The 15,180-nt window shown below is 44.5% G+C and overlaps 1 protein-coding gene across 3 annotated transcripts in view; it reads right to left on the bottom strand.

The window, feature by feature from the left end:
* Window positions 1-1,376: 1,376 nt before the first annotated feature.
* Window positions 1,377-15,180, bottom strand: part of CD83 (CD83 molecule) — a 34,863-nt gene continuing 21,059 nt past the window's right edge. The window contains exons 3-5 of one of the 3 annotated variants that reach the window (XM_017861004.1): window positions 6,528-6,756; window positions 4,506-4,612; window positions 1,377-3,148 (exon numbers count right to left, since the gene is read on the bottom strand). In XM_017861004.1, coding sequence (XP_017716493.1) covers window positions 3,020-3,148; window positions 4,506-4,612; window positions 6,528-6,756 — 465 coding nt within the window. In that variant the 3' untranslated portion in view covers window positions 1,377-3,019. The remainder of the gene's footprint in view (window positions 3,149-4,505; window positions 4,613-6,527; window positions 6,757-15,180) is intronic. The other 2 variants (XM_017861006.1, XM_017861005.1) reach the window with 2 other exon arrangements.

Below are 15,180 nucleotides of genomic sequence, written 5' to 3'. Positions count from 1 at the left end.
ACACACACACACACACACACACACCTTTTTTTTTTTTTTAGATGAAGTCTCTGTCACCCAGGCTGGAGTGGAGTGGCAAGATCTCGGCTCGCTGCAACCTCCGCCTCCCAAGTTCAAGCGATTCTTCTGCCTCAGTCTCCTGAGTAGCTGGGACTACAGGCGCGCACCACCACGCCTGGCCAATTTTAGTATTTTTAGTAGAGACAGGTTTCATTATACTGGCCATGCTAGCCTCGAACTCCTGACCTCATGATCCACCCGCCTTGGCCTCCCAAAGTGCTGGAATTACAGGTGTGAGCCACCACGCCCGGCCACACACAAACTTTTTCTTATACCAAAGACAAGGTCTGAAACGTTGAGACTACCTGCTCTCAAATTTCCATCATGTTTCCAGCTTAATTCAGTCCAAATTGACAAAGGGCAACCCTCCTTCCTGGTGTGTCGTGTACTGTAATTCTAATGGCCATGAAGAATTTAGTACACCCAGTATTAATCCTCCAAAAGCAACATGATTCCTTCACCAAGCCAATTCATTCCTTTTAACAAAACCACTTTGTCGAAGATTTACAGTTACTGATACTTTCTCTGCTACCCTTCTCTTTCTTGTTCTAATATCAATCAAAGGCTTACCTTTTGCTAGATACTAGGCTTAGTGCGTCTATATATTATCTTATTTAATCCTCACAATAAACCTATTAGGCAGATACTATTCTTATTTTAAAGATCGGCCAGCTAAGGCTTAGAGGGGTAAGTCCTCTGCCCAAGGAAATATAACTTCCAAATCTTGAAGCTGCGCTACAAACTCAGGTGACTAGGAGCTCTGTGAACTCTCAATTACCATGCCCTGGCACTTTTGGTAAAGCATTTGAGAACAGACTTGATTCCACTGAAAGCGAATCCACAGCTTTTAGAGACATTTTATGTGTATTCATCTTTGTAAAGAGCCATCCACCTATGATGCTTTTCTAACTATTACAACTACATTGTAATAGTTACATTACATTAACTACATTAGACCACATTGCTCTTAACATTTGAGGGGAAGGGACCTATTTGAGAATCTCGAGTGAAACCCATGAATCCCAGGCACAAAGCCCCTACGTTACACATCTTTCTGAAGCAGAAACCCTCCCACCATCCGTCCCACCTATGACCATGCATGTTAGTATGAGCTGCTCATGTACTGGGTAGCAACGTGGCCCCAGGATGGAAGCGGAAGCAGAAGCATCTCTGGGAAGGAGGGTGCTGCTTACAAAGCTCTGTGTGCCAGCACGCCCTCCCTCCGAGAGAGACTCAGCCAGTCTTTCAGCTCTCATTTTGGATTCTGATTCTCAAACTGGTTTACAGACATCCTAGCACTCATCCCAAAGTCGGGATTTTTTTATTTGTATTTGTATTTTTTTTTTAATTTTTATTTTAAGTTCATGGGAACAAGTGCAGGTTTGTTACATAGGTAAACTTATGGGGGTTCGTTGTACAGATTATGTCATCACCCAGGTATTAAGCCTAGTAGCCATTACTCATTTTTCCTATCCCAAAGTCTTATGAGTTGAATATAAAACAGAAAACACCCTTTCTTCACATGCATACATTTAATAACATGAAAGCCACAACAGAGGCAAAAACACTAAATCAACTTGGTATCCATTTTACTCCCTAATATTAGGGGGACAGTGAACATATAACCCAAGCAATAAAATGCCTTTGGAAACCAAGAAGGGAAGGGCCCAAGTTTGATAAGAGAAACCCAACAATAGTTAAAACATCCATGCAAACATTTCGTGAGGTCCCTTCTGCCAGTGGCTCCCGTGTGTCCGTATCTTGGAGTGTGTTAGGCTACTGTTTCAAGAACAGACCATGGACCTGGTTTCCTCACTTCCCCAAAAGAATTCCTCCAGAAGGCTACAGGAAAGGTTTCTTGGTAACCTTCTTTGTTTCACACGATGGAAAACATGAGAAATGGACAGCACCCCCTCATCCCCAAAACGCCACCATCATAGCAAGGATAATGGCTCAGTGGAGTCTCGAATTTGTATAGTGCTTTATATGATTTCAAAGAATTTTCACGTAGGTGATCTTCATCGGCCCATGCAACAGCCTTGTGGTTTACCATGGGGAAAGCAGACACCAGAAGGAACTTGTTCAAGATCATGCAGCCAGATAGTGGGACAATGGGGCGAGCACCCAGACTGCACCGTCAGCCCAGCATTTCCAGCCGGCCACTAAATAGCTCTCTATCCTGTCACCCTCTCCGACTTCTCCCTCTCTATGTCCAGGCTGCCTGTCGGTTCACAATGCTATCTCACTACAGATGCAGATTTCGAAAGCAGAAAAACACAAACCCTTCTCTGACAAGTACATATAGATATAAAAATAAATGTGGCACTCTTCTTTATTGCTTCTTTATGGATGTCTTTCCCAGATGAAAAGACCCTGCTGGGGAATAGTTCATCGACCTGTTATTTCTTTGTACACAGATTACTCCTTAGTAATAGCAGGACCTTCACACCAGGAAATTATTTGCTAAATATTTCCCACTGTCTCACAGCTTGATCTGTCAATTTCTCCCAGACGTAAAACATCTGGGCTGGTACAGCAAAACACAGCAAATTCAAAGAGATGTCCCCAAGATGCAGAAGTGGAGAGCTGTCCTCAGAAGTCTGTCACGGGTCAGCTGGGGGCATTTATATTTCCCAAGACCCTTTTCCAGCTGCATCTCACCATAGCTTTTATATGACTGAAAAAGTGTCCAGGAGGTTGACCAGATAGCTGCATACATCGCTGAAAAGGTGGCCATGGAGAAGCAGCAGTGGCCCCATGCTATGTGGTCATGTGATGGTTTTCGAGGTCTGCTCACAGCAAATGGGGTGGGATCCACTTCCAGATGTTCTCAGTGAGGTGAAGGACTTCACAGGAGGATGCCATCTTCAGCGTAGGCTCATTCTTCTCTCCTCCAGTGTGACAGACAGGCACACCCCTGAGCCTCAGCTTCGGGAGGAAGAATCCACAGAAATCCTGCTCATACCAGTTCTGTCTTGTGAAGAGTCACTGGCCCCAAATGCTTATTTGGGGAGGTAACTGGGAGAAAAGCTCGTTCCATGCCAGCTTTAGAGAAATCTGGGAAGATACTCTGTAGTCGTGCAAACTTCTAAAAAGAAATGAAATAAAGGTGAAGTGAATAATTGGAAAAATTCAGCAGTTGCCACCTCCTTTTAAACTCTGTTCACTAAGAGCTGGCTACACAACCCATAATGGAAGCTCCCATACTCACTGCCTCACTCACTCCACAAGGGATTTGTACCAACCATGTCACTGGCGTCTCCAAACTTGGACCAGGAGATTCACTAATTGTGGTCATTTCAACCCCCTACTGTTAGGTCTCTGTATGGAAAGTCAATGCCCACAGAAGAAGGCATTTGCAAACAAGAAACTAAAGTCATTCATGTTTAAAATACACTGCCTGGTAACTCTAATTATCTTCTTATATGCAAATAACCCTAACATCCTAACTGTAAGCTCCTTGAGGGCAGGAACAATGACTTACACCTTTTTATGCCCTGTACCGTGCCTAGCATAATGCCTTGAACATAGTAGGTGCTCACTGGAGTCTTTGATTGACTGGTATCTCAAACAGAAAGCAGAGAGATGAGTGCACAGCCAGAGAGGCAAGTAAGTGAATACAGAGACACAGTGAGCGGCAAGAACCTGTCCTGGGGTAGCTCCTGGGTGAGGTCTGTCCTGGCCCCTAGGTAGCCAGCCCTGCCTGGTGGATGGAGACAAAGGGGGCAGATCACTTTCTAGAGGGGCCAGACACACATGTGGCCCTACTCTCCCACAACCGTGGTCAACGCAGGTGAGCAGCCATGCAGAAAGAATCTCTGAGGGCTTTTAGCTGGAGCCTGCAACCAACAGCTCATGGGCATGTCTAGGTGCCCAAGTACCGGCCAAGCCATCCTCCACCCCGGAAGCCTCCTGCTATGCCCCACTGCTCTGGCTTCTTGGGCTTAATTCTTAAGGCATGGGCAGAAATACCAAAAATAAAAGGGGAGAACCCCCATGAGAAAATAACTTGAAGGCAGCCAAAGGAGGCTGATCTATCCCCTCGCATCCCTGGGGCAGTGGGGCCCACTCCCTCCCCCGCAGGAAGAGCGAGACCTCTGCTCTGGGATGGGGGGCCCTCAGCGCTGCAACTTCTAGCACTGTGCCTACAGGGCCTCTGCTCTTTCACAGAACCCCTTGCCATTTCCCAAACGTCCTTCCTATATCTTACTTTGTTTTTTTTCTTTTTTCCACAATGCTCTACATGTAGCCACTAGACAAACGCTGGAAATATTTCAGGTAGCTTCCTGTAATGATTCTCCCAGTCTAGGGGCCTCAAAAAGTCCAGGGTTCAAAGAATAATCTCTCTCACCATTATTAAATGATTCACACTGTCTGCAAAAGATATTTGGATGGTGCCCTGGGTAATCTTTTAATAACAGAAGATGTTTTAAAAAGATACTTACGCAAGTGAAAATGATGAGTGTTAAGTAGAAAATAACCAGAGCCAGCAGCAGGACAATCTCCGCTCTGTATTTCTTAAAAGTCTCTTCTTTATGCTGTGCAGGGCATCCTTTAAAAAAGTAAGTGACATGGGAAGCCATTTTAACAGGATTTTTCTACCATGAAAAAAAGCTAAGAATGCTTTGTTCCTCAGTCCTGGAGTCCTGCTTGTCTCCTCTTCCCACCACCAGGATGAATGACAGTAACAGTGGCAGGGATGGTGACAGCAGCAGCAGCAGCAGCCAGTGTGCACTGTTGCTCTGTGTCCGGCTGCATGCAACAGGACTTGCACACAGCATCTCCCCAAATCTTCAGAGCAGGCCTGGGTTTCCCGTTTTACAGATGAAAGAGCTGAGGCTCAGAGAGGGTCAAGAACCAAGGACCAAGGACCAAGGCGGCTGAGCCAGGCATCTGGTCCAGGCTTATCCTGCGGCCTGTCTGCCTCCACTTCGGATGTCAAGCCTTTCCTGGCTTATTTTGTCCTCCTACCAGATGAACCACCATTTGTTAATCCATAAATTATCTTAACCTCATTAGCGTTGGGTAGACTGTGGAGTGTGCTCACCTCATGAGGATTCAGGGACTATGAAAGGAAGAAGGTGAGCTGCCCTGCTATTGCCAAAAACGTCAACAGATTTTTGTAGAATCGGTCAAGCTCTTTCTGCGAGGCTGCCAGCATGGGTGGTTGGAAGAATAGCTCCCTCAGGGTTGTTAAAGGGTGTGGTGCAGCACTAAGGGGGGGTAAGAGTAGTGAGGCCTTTAGCCCAGGAACAGACATGAAGGGAGGTGCCTCTCCCCACTCAGGTGCAACACCCAATGTGCTGTTTGGGGAAGCAAGTTGAGCTCTGGCTATAGTGTGCTTGCAAGCAGAATCTGCTCGATGCCCCAGGCAGGAACAGGTGGAGTGCAAGTGAGTGGAGGGGGTTCTGCCATCAGAGCCTATGGCTGGATCTCCAGAGAGCTGTCAACCCCTGAAAATGGATTCAACATTTCGTGCAGCAGTCTACGGATGGATTCTCACAGCCGTGGGTAATAAGAGCCATCGTCCTCATGGTCCCTAATGTATTGATCATGCAGTTTATCCCAGGCACCACATTCAGCATTTTAATGCAACTTCTCATTTAACCTTCACAACAAGCCTATGTTGTAGATATTGCTTCCATTTTAGAGATTAGAGAACTGAGGTTTAGAGTCAACCAGTGATTTGCTCAAGGTCACACGCTAACAAAAGGCAGAGTTAATATTTGAGCCAGATCTAAGTGACTGCAGACTCTGACCCCTTAAGTTATAGGCAATATTGTCTTGGAAGAGGAAAAGGAGAGAAAATCAGCTATTCTCTTCATTTTCTATCCACTCCCCACAAAACATGCCTCCCCTCTCCACTCTCCTCTGCAAGGTTCCTCTCATTCATGTGAATATTCATTGAGGGCCTACTATGTGCCCAGATACATCAGAGAAGAAAATAAAGAGGTTCTTGTTCTCTTGCGAAGACAGACAGCAAATCAATCCATAACATGCCAGTTGTACTAAGTACGAGGAAACAAGGAAACCAGGATGAAGGGCTGGAGATCCAGGAGGGCCTAAGAGAAGTGTGTGCATACAACACTAAACAAAAAGCACTCACTGCCCCCTTAAACAGGAATTGTACTCTTGCAGGGTAATAATATTACCCTAAGTCCGATTCCTTTCAGATCCTGGACAGAAGGAGAAATCAGCTGTTGTACGGAATCAGGGGCTCTGTGACCACATTTTTATCATTTCCAGCCTCAGCCCCTAACAAGTGTTGGGCAAAAGTCAAACAAAAGGCATCATTTAAGCCACAGAAAGAGAAAATGGAGACATGCTTGCAGCGGATTTTCACTTTCAGCCACAGATGTGATCCAAAGCTCTAGAGCTACACTCCAAAAGAGAGGATCGATTTGAGGACCTGAAGGAAGTACACATGCGTTGTGCAAGAAGAAAACAAGTGCAGCAGGTCACCTCACCTGTCACTCTCAAGATCACCTTGCCGCTTAGGTTTCTCTGCCCATCCGGGTCCTGCAGAGTGCATCTGTATGCCCCCGAGTTGCAGCTGGTAGTGTTTCGGATCTTCAGGGAATAGGGCCTTTCACTGGGGGCATCGAAAGAACCATTTTGCCCCTTCTGAAGATAGTGCTGACCCCTGAGGTGGTCTTCCTGGGGTGTCTCCATCCTCTCTTCACCGCCCTCCAGTAGCTGTGAAGAAGGAATCATAGCGCATCACGGTCCACTGCAAGCACTCCAACTCGACATCAGTGTTTCCATTTTGTTTTCAGAAGATCCAGCCTCAACTTATGTTTGTAAAACAAGACATGATGCTCTGTGTGTGTGACCTCTGCGGGAGGAAAGATCTATGAAAATTCCTAAGGCTACATCTTCGGAATATATCAGTACTGTATCTCATGATTCTATCATGAGTATTCCAATTTCCACCCTATGTAAGAGAGAGTCACTGTTGATGACAGTGATATGCTGTGTGTGAATCTTGCTGGATTATATTTTGTGTCTATGTATGCATGTATAGATAGGATTGTTCTGTATTAAATGTTCTCTTGTTTTCTTCAGATACCAACTTAGCCACTGAATGATTCCTATTTCTGTATCCCAGCCTTTTATTTGGAAAAATTCCTACACCTGTTATGATCCTTGCCAGACAATTCAACTAAAATCAGATAGGCAGATAGGCAGATGAGCAACGCCTCCTGCAAAGAGTCACCTTGTTCCTTAAGGGCTGTGTCTCTGTGTGGTCATGCCTGACGTTGCCAAATGTGCCACACCTTTTCTCTGTACTAGGGCAGCGAGACAGCTGAGAAGCATGCTTTATAGTGAGTGTATGTGTCAGATCATTTGTTGGTCATATCAAACTCCACGTGGAAGGGCAGTAATAACTGACTTCACTGTACTCAGGACAGACCAGCCAGACTTGGGTAGATGCCCAATTTAGCCAGACGTTTCATCTGTCTGGCTTTCTGTCTTTTTTTTCTTTTTTGAGACAGGGTCTCGCTCTATCAACCAGGCTGGAGTGCAGTGGCTTGATCAGGGCTCACTGCACCTTTGGCCTACTGAGTCAACCTTCTGGTACTCCCACCTCAGCCTCTCCAGTAGCTAGGACTATAGGCCTGTGCCACCATACCTGGCTAGTTTTTATTTTTTTGTTGTTGTTTTTAGAGGCAGTGTCTTGCTCTGTTGCCCAAGCTAGTCTTGAACTCCCAGACTCAAGCGATCTGCCTGCCTCGGTCTCCCAAAGTTCTGGGATTACAGGCGTGAGCCACTGCGCCCGGCTCGCTTTCTGTGAATTCTTTGTGATCAAACTGGTGGAGTGTCTTCAGCATCTCCCACTGCAGAGATTAGGTTCATACCACATTCACCATTAATTCTCTTTCCTAGACATATTTTTAATCTGCCTAATTAACTTGCTAAGTTGCTCCTCCATTGAAATACTTTAAAGCTTCTAAAATGAACTTACACATGCAGCAAAGCAAATCCTTGTTTTCAGCCCACCTGGGCGGCCCTTCAACATTGACATCCCCTAGCAGTACCTGAGTTTCCCTTTGTGGTTGGCTGGGGACCAGCAGGGAGCCCAGGATTAAGTGACATTCCTTACCTGTCCCTAGCATGATAACTGCACCCAAGAGCCACCTTAGGGAAGGAGACAGAGATTATCAGGCCCCACTGCCACTGTCTTTGCTTGCACCTATCAATGAGGAATCTCCTGTTCTGGGAGCACCCTACAACTCTTCTCTGACTTTTAGGAAGGGACTCAGTGCAGGGAAAGAGATAACCAAGGAGTTAGGGAAATACCCTGAGAAGCAACTCAGGAAAGAAAATACATACACACGGGCACGTGTGCACTCGTACACACACACACACACACACACACACAGTCATTTTTGCGTCTTTTATTAATTCAGGGCATACACCACAAGGTCACCAGAAAGCTCAGGCTCCAGCCCTGGTGTCTGTTAGCGTTCCTGTAGAGTGGGCTACAGAGACATCTGGTGGCAGATTGATCGCTCCTGCAAGAAAACCTGCTCAGCTCCCTCCTAGCCCTGAGCTGAGACAAATGGCTCTTCTCAGGCCAAGTCTGTGGACATAAATCCCATTTCTTGGTGGTCCTTTTTGTGTGGAAAGATTCCTTCCTAAATAATCAAGAATCTATGGGAGGAAGCTAAAAGACTGGGGCCCTTGGTATGCAAAATAAAGCACAAAAGGAGGTGGGGCCAAGGAAACTAACGGTGTCCAACTGATTCCAGAACACATCTAATTTAGCACCATTTTTCCCTTTTCAAGCCTAAGTAAACCATAAACTGCAGCCTCGTTATGGGCTCACACCACTCCCCTCTCCCTTCCGCTGCCCTGGCAGAACTGCTTCTTCCTACCAGGCAGGGCTTTCACAGATCAGAGGCCGAGGCCCATCCAGGGCCAATCTGTGCCTAGGATGGCCTGAAAGGTCAGTTTGAAATTATTAGCTCAGCCCAGTCCCTGCAGTCCCCATTCCAATGTCCAGTCTTGCTTTTCTTTCTTTAAATTAACCTCCAAATGTGAGCATAGCTGCAACAACCATTCTGAGATTATTGACCCATAGTTTTCTCCTGGGGAGCTCCTCTCCCATCCAGCAACCCCTCCCTCAGCTCAGAGAGGCCCATCTGAAAGTCAAGACCAAAACTGTGAACCCCTCTGGACCTGGGAGAAACCTAAACGATTGTGTCTATTTACATAAAGATGGCCCCATTATTGTGTTAGCTGCTGGGGATTGTTGAGGCAAAAAGGTGCTGGTGATCAAAACCGGCTGGCAGTGGCTTCTGCCTATTTGCAGAGAATTCATTTTAAAAATCAGCAGCAACACCAATAAAATGTAGTTTATTTGATGGTTAGATTTGCACGGGCCTCTGGCAGAACCGTCAGTGGGCCGCTAGTTATTTTTAAATGACAAAACAAAGGCAGGGTGAGCCATAAGAACAGAAAGAAGAACCAAGCGACAAGGCAAGACAAAGAACCCTCAAAGCAACCTGCAGAATTCTGATGAGCTGAAACATCACTGCCATCAGTGGGATCGTGGCAAAATATCTCAACTCTCACAGGGTCATCTTCCAAACACCCCTTTTCCTAAATGACCCAGAGAACTATCGGTAAAACCTGGGAACTCCTGCCAAACTAATGAACAGCACCGTTTGCCTAATAACCAACTACAGCAAAAAGAATTCCCTATAAATTCACACACTGCAGCTGGAAATCTTTCAGAACCCTCCCTCTAACCTCCAGTTTTAGGGATATACATTTTCAGCTAAACTTTCTCTTGTGACCCCCAGCTGTAGAATGTGGGGTTTGTCCACAGCTGCAAAAGTCGTAGTCATTTTTCTGTTAATGTTGCATACTCAGAATGGGGGTGGGGCCCTAGCAGGACCAAGGGACCATACGCAGAAGCTCAAATCATTATCATCAGATACATGGCCAGGCAGCTATCACCCTGCTTTATCGGATGAGCTAACTGTGGCGGAGGCACCACCAAAAACTGAAGGAGAAATTTCAGTGGGAGGCAAGTGGAGTAACAGCAAATGGGCCATCCTCACTTTGCTTTGTTTTATGAGTTCTCATAAACATTGGAGCTGGCTCAAAATCAACCACTGGCAAGAACAGCTCTTTAAACATTCCAAATCTAAAAGTGTTCCATCGCTTCTCTGCAAAAGCATTTTAGGAAATAGTAATTTATAACAAAAGGAACCCTCAGATTCATTCACAGCCAACCATAATTGACAGGAACTATTTAATGCACCCTTCACAACGCTAATATTGTAGTACAGTGCGCTAAAGCACAACACAATTTCAGCAAATTAATTACTCAAAACACTCATCCCAATCATGTTTTAAAAATCCACATGTTGTGCATTAACTTTTATGCTGACAACTCTATCATTTTTGGTTGAGCTGGAAAAGTGCAAACGTAAGACATCTCATTTTCAGAAAGCCTGGGGACTGTGACTTGTCTCAAGGCCTCCAATTTGACTAAATCATTTAAATACCATATTCTTTCTCTCAAATGGAGATTTGACCTTAAGGAAACCACAAGCCCTAAATTAAAATAAACTCTCTTTCATCTGCAGAACGCTAAATCAAGCAAACACAAGTACTAATTTTATGGGCACGTGAATGGAGTCATTTTTGTTTTTTTTTTTTTTTAATGATGAATGAATTTGAACTAAAACAAAAGACATAAAATAAATCATCAATTATGGCTGAAACTGAACCAATATTAAAACATCCAATTGTGGAAAGCGTTTTTTTTTTTAAGTTTACATAATTTTATCCAAATATATGCCAACCTCTTACATTACCATATTTGAATCTAAGAGGGTGATAGTTTCATTTTATAGCAAAAAAAGAGTTTTGATCACAAAATTGAAATCTAAATTTATCATACATCAGATTTGTTAAGAATGCAGGGCCAGGCACGGTGGCTCACGCCTGTAATCCCAGCACTTTGGGAGGCCGAGGCAGGTGGATCATACGAGGTCAGGAGTTCAAGACCAGCCTGGCCAACATAGTGAAACCCCGTCCCCACCACAAATACAAAATATTAGCTGGGCATGGTAGTGGGCATCTGCTAATTCCAACTACTTGGCAGGCTGAGGCAGGAGAACCCAGGAGATGGAGGTTGCAGTGAGCCGAGATCGTGCCATTGTACTCCAGCCTGGGTGACAGAGTAAGACTCTGTCTCAAAAAAAAAAGCGGGGGGAGAGTGGGGGGGAATGCAATAGCTGCCTACCTAATAGAAAAAAAAAGTATAAAAGCTTCATCTAATGATTTGATAAAACATATTTAAGGGTATAGATTGTAAGGATTTAAAGTTAGTATTGAATTAAACTGATGTATTCCAACCACATTGAGCAGCTTTTTTTTATTGCATTTCTTGTGCACTAACATTCATGTACCTTCGTTTCTAACTCAATTAAAGTGCCAATATAATTCCCATTCATCATAAAAACAGCTCTTTATAATGTGCAAAATAGTTTGGCTCGGAGGTTGATGTCATAATGAGGGTAGAATGTATGAGCATTAATATCTTTTTTTCTATGCGTAGTTTTATTAGAGAAATGATTTTCCACTTTGAAATTTACTGGGTCTAACAGACAGAGCTGGATTTATGGCTGTTAACAGAGTTATGAGTATAGCAGAGGCAACATAATTAAGAGCACAGGCATTGGCATTGGACTGAGCTGGAACCAAACCCCAGCCCTCCCACGGCTACCTCTGCTCTTGGCCAACTGACTGAACCACTCTCAGGCTTGGATAGCTCCACTGGAGTCTGGGGGTGATCACATCTCACTGAGCTGGCGTCAAGATACTTATGATGATGTATACAGACCCTAAGCACCGTATTGATCACACAGAAAGCCCTAAAGATGTTACTACTCTCTCTCTCTCTCTCTTTTTTATAGCCAAGGTTTCACTCTGCATACTAAATAGTTCCCTGAATATAAGAAGTATGGAAAAAGTATTTACTGAATGAATGCATGAATTTTAGAAAACAATGAGAAAGTTACAAGAGCACTAGCTTTGGAATCAAAGGACTGAAGTCAATCCCAGCTTCTCCATGCGTTAGCTGGGTCATCTTACATATGTCACTTCACCTCTGAGCCATTTCGTCATCTGGAGCTCCCTTACTTGCTCATGGGGTTATTATAAGAATCAAGTGAGAAAACACAGAAAAGTGCTATATAATTGGTAATGCTGGTAATAGAAATTATTCTTATATGTGATAGCTTTCCACACCATCCACCCTTCTGTCATTTCCTTACCAATGACACTTCCCATCTCCTCTAGGAAAGCTGTCCTAGAAGTCCCAATCTCTGCTCTAGGGAGAAACTGTTTTTTCCACATACAGTATCTTCAAAATATCCACAACATTCTGAATTTTTTAAAGCACCATCATAATAATGTAGCAAAGCCCCTTTGGAATTGAGATTTGAAGGCAATGTTGGACCCTTCATTGTTCATGCCAATCATCTCTCTTCCATTAGCGTCCCGTGGGGCCTGCTGGGCCTGGAAGAGGTACCATTACAAGCTCTGAGTTCATGTCCTCTGAAGAATTCCACACCTAGGTTCTAGAGGAGGCAACTTAACTCAGGCCTGGTACCCCATGATCATGGAGACTGGCTCTGATAGGCACGTGACCCAGTCAAAGTCCCTTGAGAATACTCAGACATATGGTGAGATATTTGAAGAGAAACACAATCTTCTCCTTTGCACTTGCTTCTGGAAGGTTATACAGGTTGAGCATCCCTAATCCAAAAATCTGAAACACTTCTGCTCCCAAGCATTTCAGGTAAGGGATGTGCAACCTATCCAACTCTGTACTTATTGGCTATGATCTGGCTGCTATGTGGAGGCTGGATACAGAACCAATGTAAAGGAAGGCAGAGTTGAGAGATGGAGAGTCACCAAGTCCTGGGGACATTCATGAACCTCTACGCCTAGCTATGTGCATTTGCCAGGGCTGCAGAGCACCACAAACTGGGTGGCTGAAACAACAGAAATGTATTCTCTCACAGTTCAGGAAGCCAGAAGTCCAAAATCAAGGCGTTGCCAGGGCCAAGCTCTGTGAAGGCCTTAGGGGAGTATCTGTTCTGTGCCTTTCTCTTAGCTTCTAGTGGTTGCCAGCAGTCCTCGGCACTGTTTGGCTTGTAGACACATCACTCCAATCCCTGTGTCTGTCTTCACGTAGCGTTCTCCCTGTTGTCTGTGTCAGTGTGTGTTTTCTCTTATTAGGACATCATTCACACTGAAGTAGGGCCCACCCTAGTCAGGTCGGACCTCATCTCAATTTGATTACATTTGCAAAGACTCTATTTCGAAATAAAGTCACAATCACAAGCATCAGAAATAGGAACTTCTGATCTTTTGGGGGGGGTATAATTCAAGCCACAATGCCAGCTGTATCTGAAATGTGAACTGCATTTTGATTTTTCAATTTTTTCCCATTCCAATTATATATAAGCCAATATATTTCCTTTTCCTTAGGCTAGTTTTGATTGGATTTACAATCCCTCACAACTGAAAGACTCCTAATGATAAGGCACCCTGCACCACCATGTAAATAAGGGTGGTACATAGGGGGCTATCGGCACACGGCTCCAGACTCGAGGTCAGTCCTGCTTTGTCCCTTGGGCTCACATGCCTCCCACTCCTTGGGGAATGAGATCTCAAGGCCTGATTTGAATCAGAACCTCTGTTCTCCAGAACTGCTAGTCCAAGGCGATTATGAACTGTTTATGGAAACCAGCATCCTTCTTTTCCTAAACATTTTCCCTATGTGGAACCATAATCCTAGGCAGCTACCAGCTCTTCTAGAATCGGTAACCTCGATTCTATCAGTAATACCGATCCTAATCCATAACCCTGAGGACTGCTGGCAAGCACTAGAAGCTAAGAACTGGAACAATTCTCCAAATTGTCCCAATTTGGGACATACAGTAGACTGGTCCTCCAAGAAAGCATCAAGTGATATTAACAAGCCTTGGGCTCCCAAGTCTTTACTAGTTCCACATGACACACAGGGAATTTTTACCCAAATATACCTCACTGCAAAACAAAACAAAATGAAAAACAAAAACATGCTTATGAGTATAAAGGAATCTTAGGGAAGTATTTTCTGTCCAGTTCTATTTTGAGCTAATGATTGTTGATAACAAAATTTAGGGTTCTTCCAGGAGCAGCCAGGAAGGGATTATGGAAACAGCTTTAGATGAAGGAAACATTTTTTAGGTAATCAATCTGCTTTTAGTCTTGCCCTACATAAAACTTTCCCTTATGTCACTGAGACCTTCTCCAAACTTCCTCTTCTTTGTGTAGTGACATTGCCAAGAACTTAGCTAATACAATTCAGTCCTCATGTGACTCAGGTTCCCCCTTTTATTAATGGAAAACAAGTTGGGTTTTTTCTTTAGTTTAGTTTGTTGTTTTTTTTTTTTTCCAATTGAACTTTCAGCTGCTTTCTTCCTCCCTCCCCACTGTCAAGCTAAAAGATTTTGGCAACTTGTGCTCTGTTCCACTACAGTCCAAAACTCTCAGTGATCCACCATTCTCATCTAGATGGACTTCTTCTATAGCCCCTCGGAGGCAGCCTCATTCTTCCTTGCCCACTCTTCCTCAGAACCACATGGACAGGACTGGTGACCAAGAGAAAAGAAGGAAAAGACTTCTAAGAAGAATCATATTCTATCCATCACCAGGAGACACATGTTTTGCTTTAGGCATATTTTGCATTATGCCATTCTCTGTGCTTAAAATCCTTTAATGGGGTCAGGTGCAGTGGCTTACGCCTGTAATCCCAGCACTTTGGGAGGCTTAGGCAGATGGATCACCTGAGGTCAGGAGTTCAAGACCAGCCTGGCCAACATGGTGAAACCCCATCTCTACTAAAAATATAAAAAATTAGCTGGGCATGGTGACAGGTGCCTGTAATCCCAGCTACTCGGGAGGCTGAGGCAGGGGAATCGCTTGAACCTGGGAAGTGGAGGTTGCAGTGAGCCGAGATCACACCATTATACTCCAGCCTGGGCAACAAGAGCAAAACTCCATCTCAAAAAAAAAAAAAAAAAAAAAAAACCCTTCAGAACCCCT

Source organism: Rhinopithecus bieti, unplaced genomic scaffold (genome assembly GCF_001698545.2).
Source record: "Rhinopithecus bieti isolate Rb0 unplaced genomic scaffold, ASM169854v2 scaffold_58852, whole genome shotgun sequence".
Classification (NCBI taxonomy): Eukaryota; Metazoa; Chordata; class Mammalia; order Primates; family Cercopithecidae; genus Rhinopithecus; species Rhinopithecus bieti.
The sequence above is the reverse complement of the archived record's forward strand: the minus strand, read 5'-3'. Positions and strand labels throughout refer to the sequence as shown.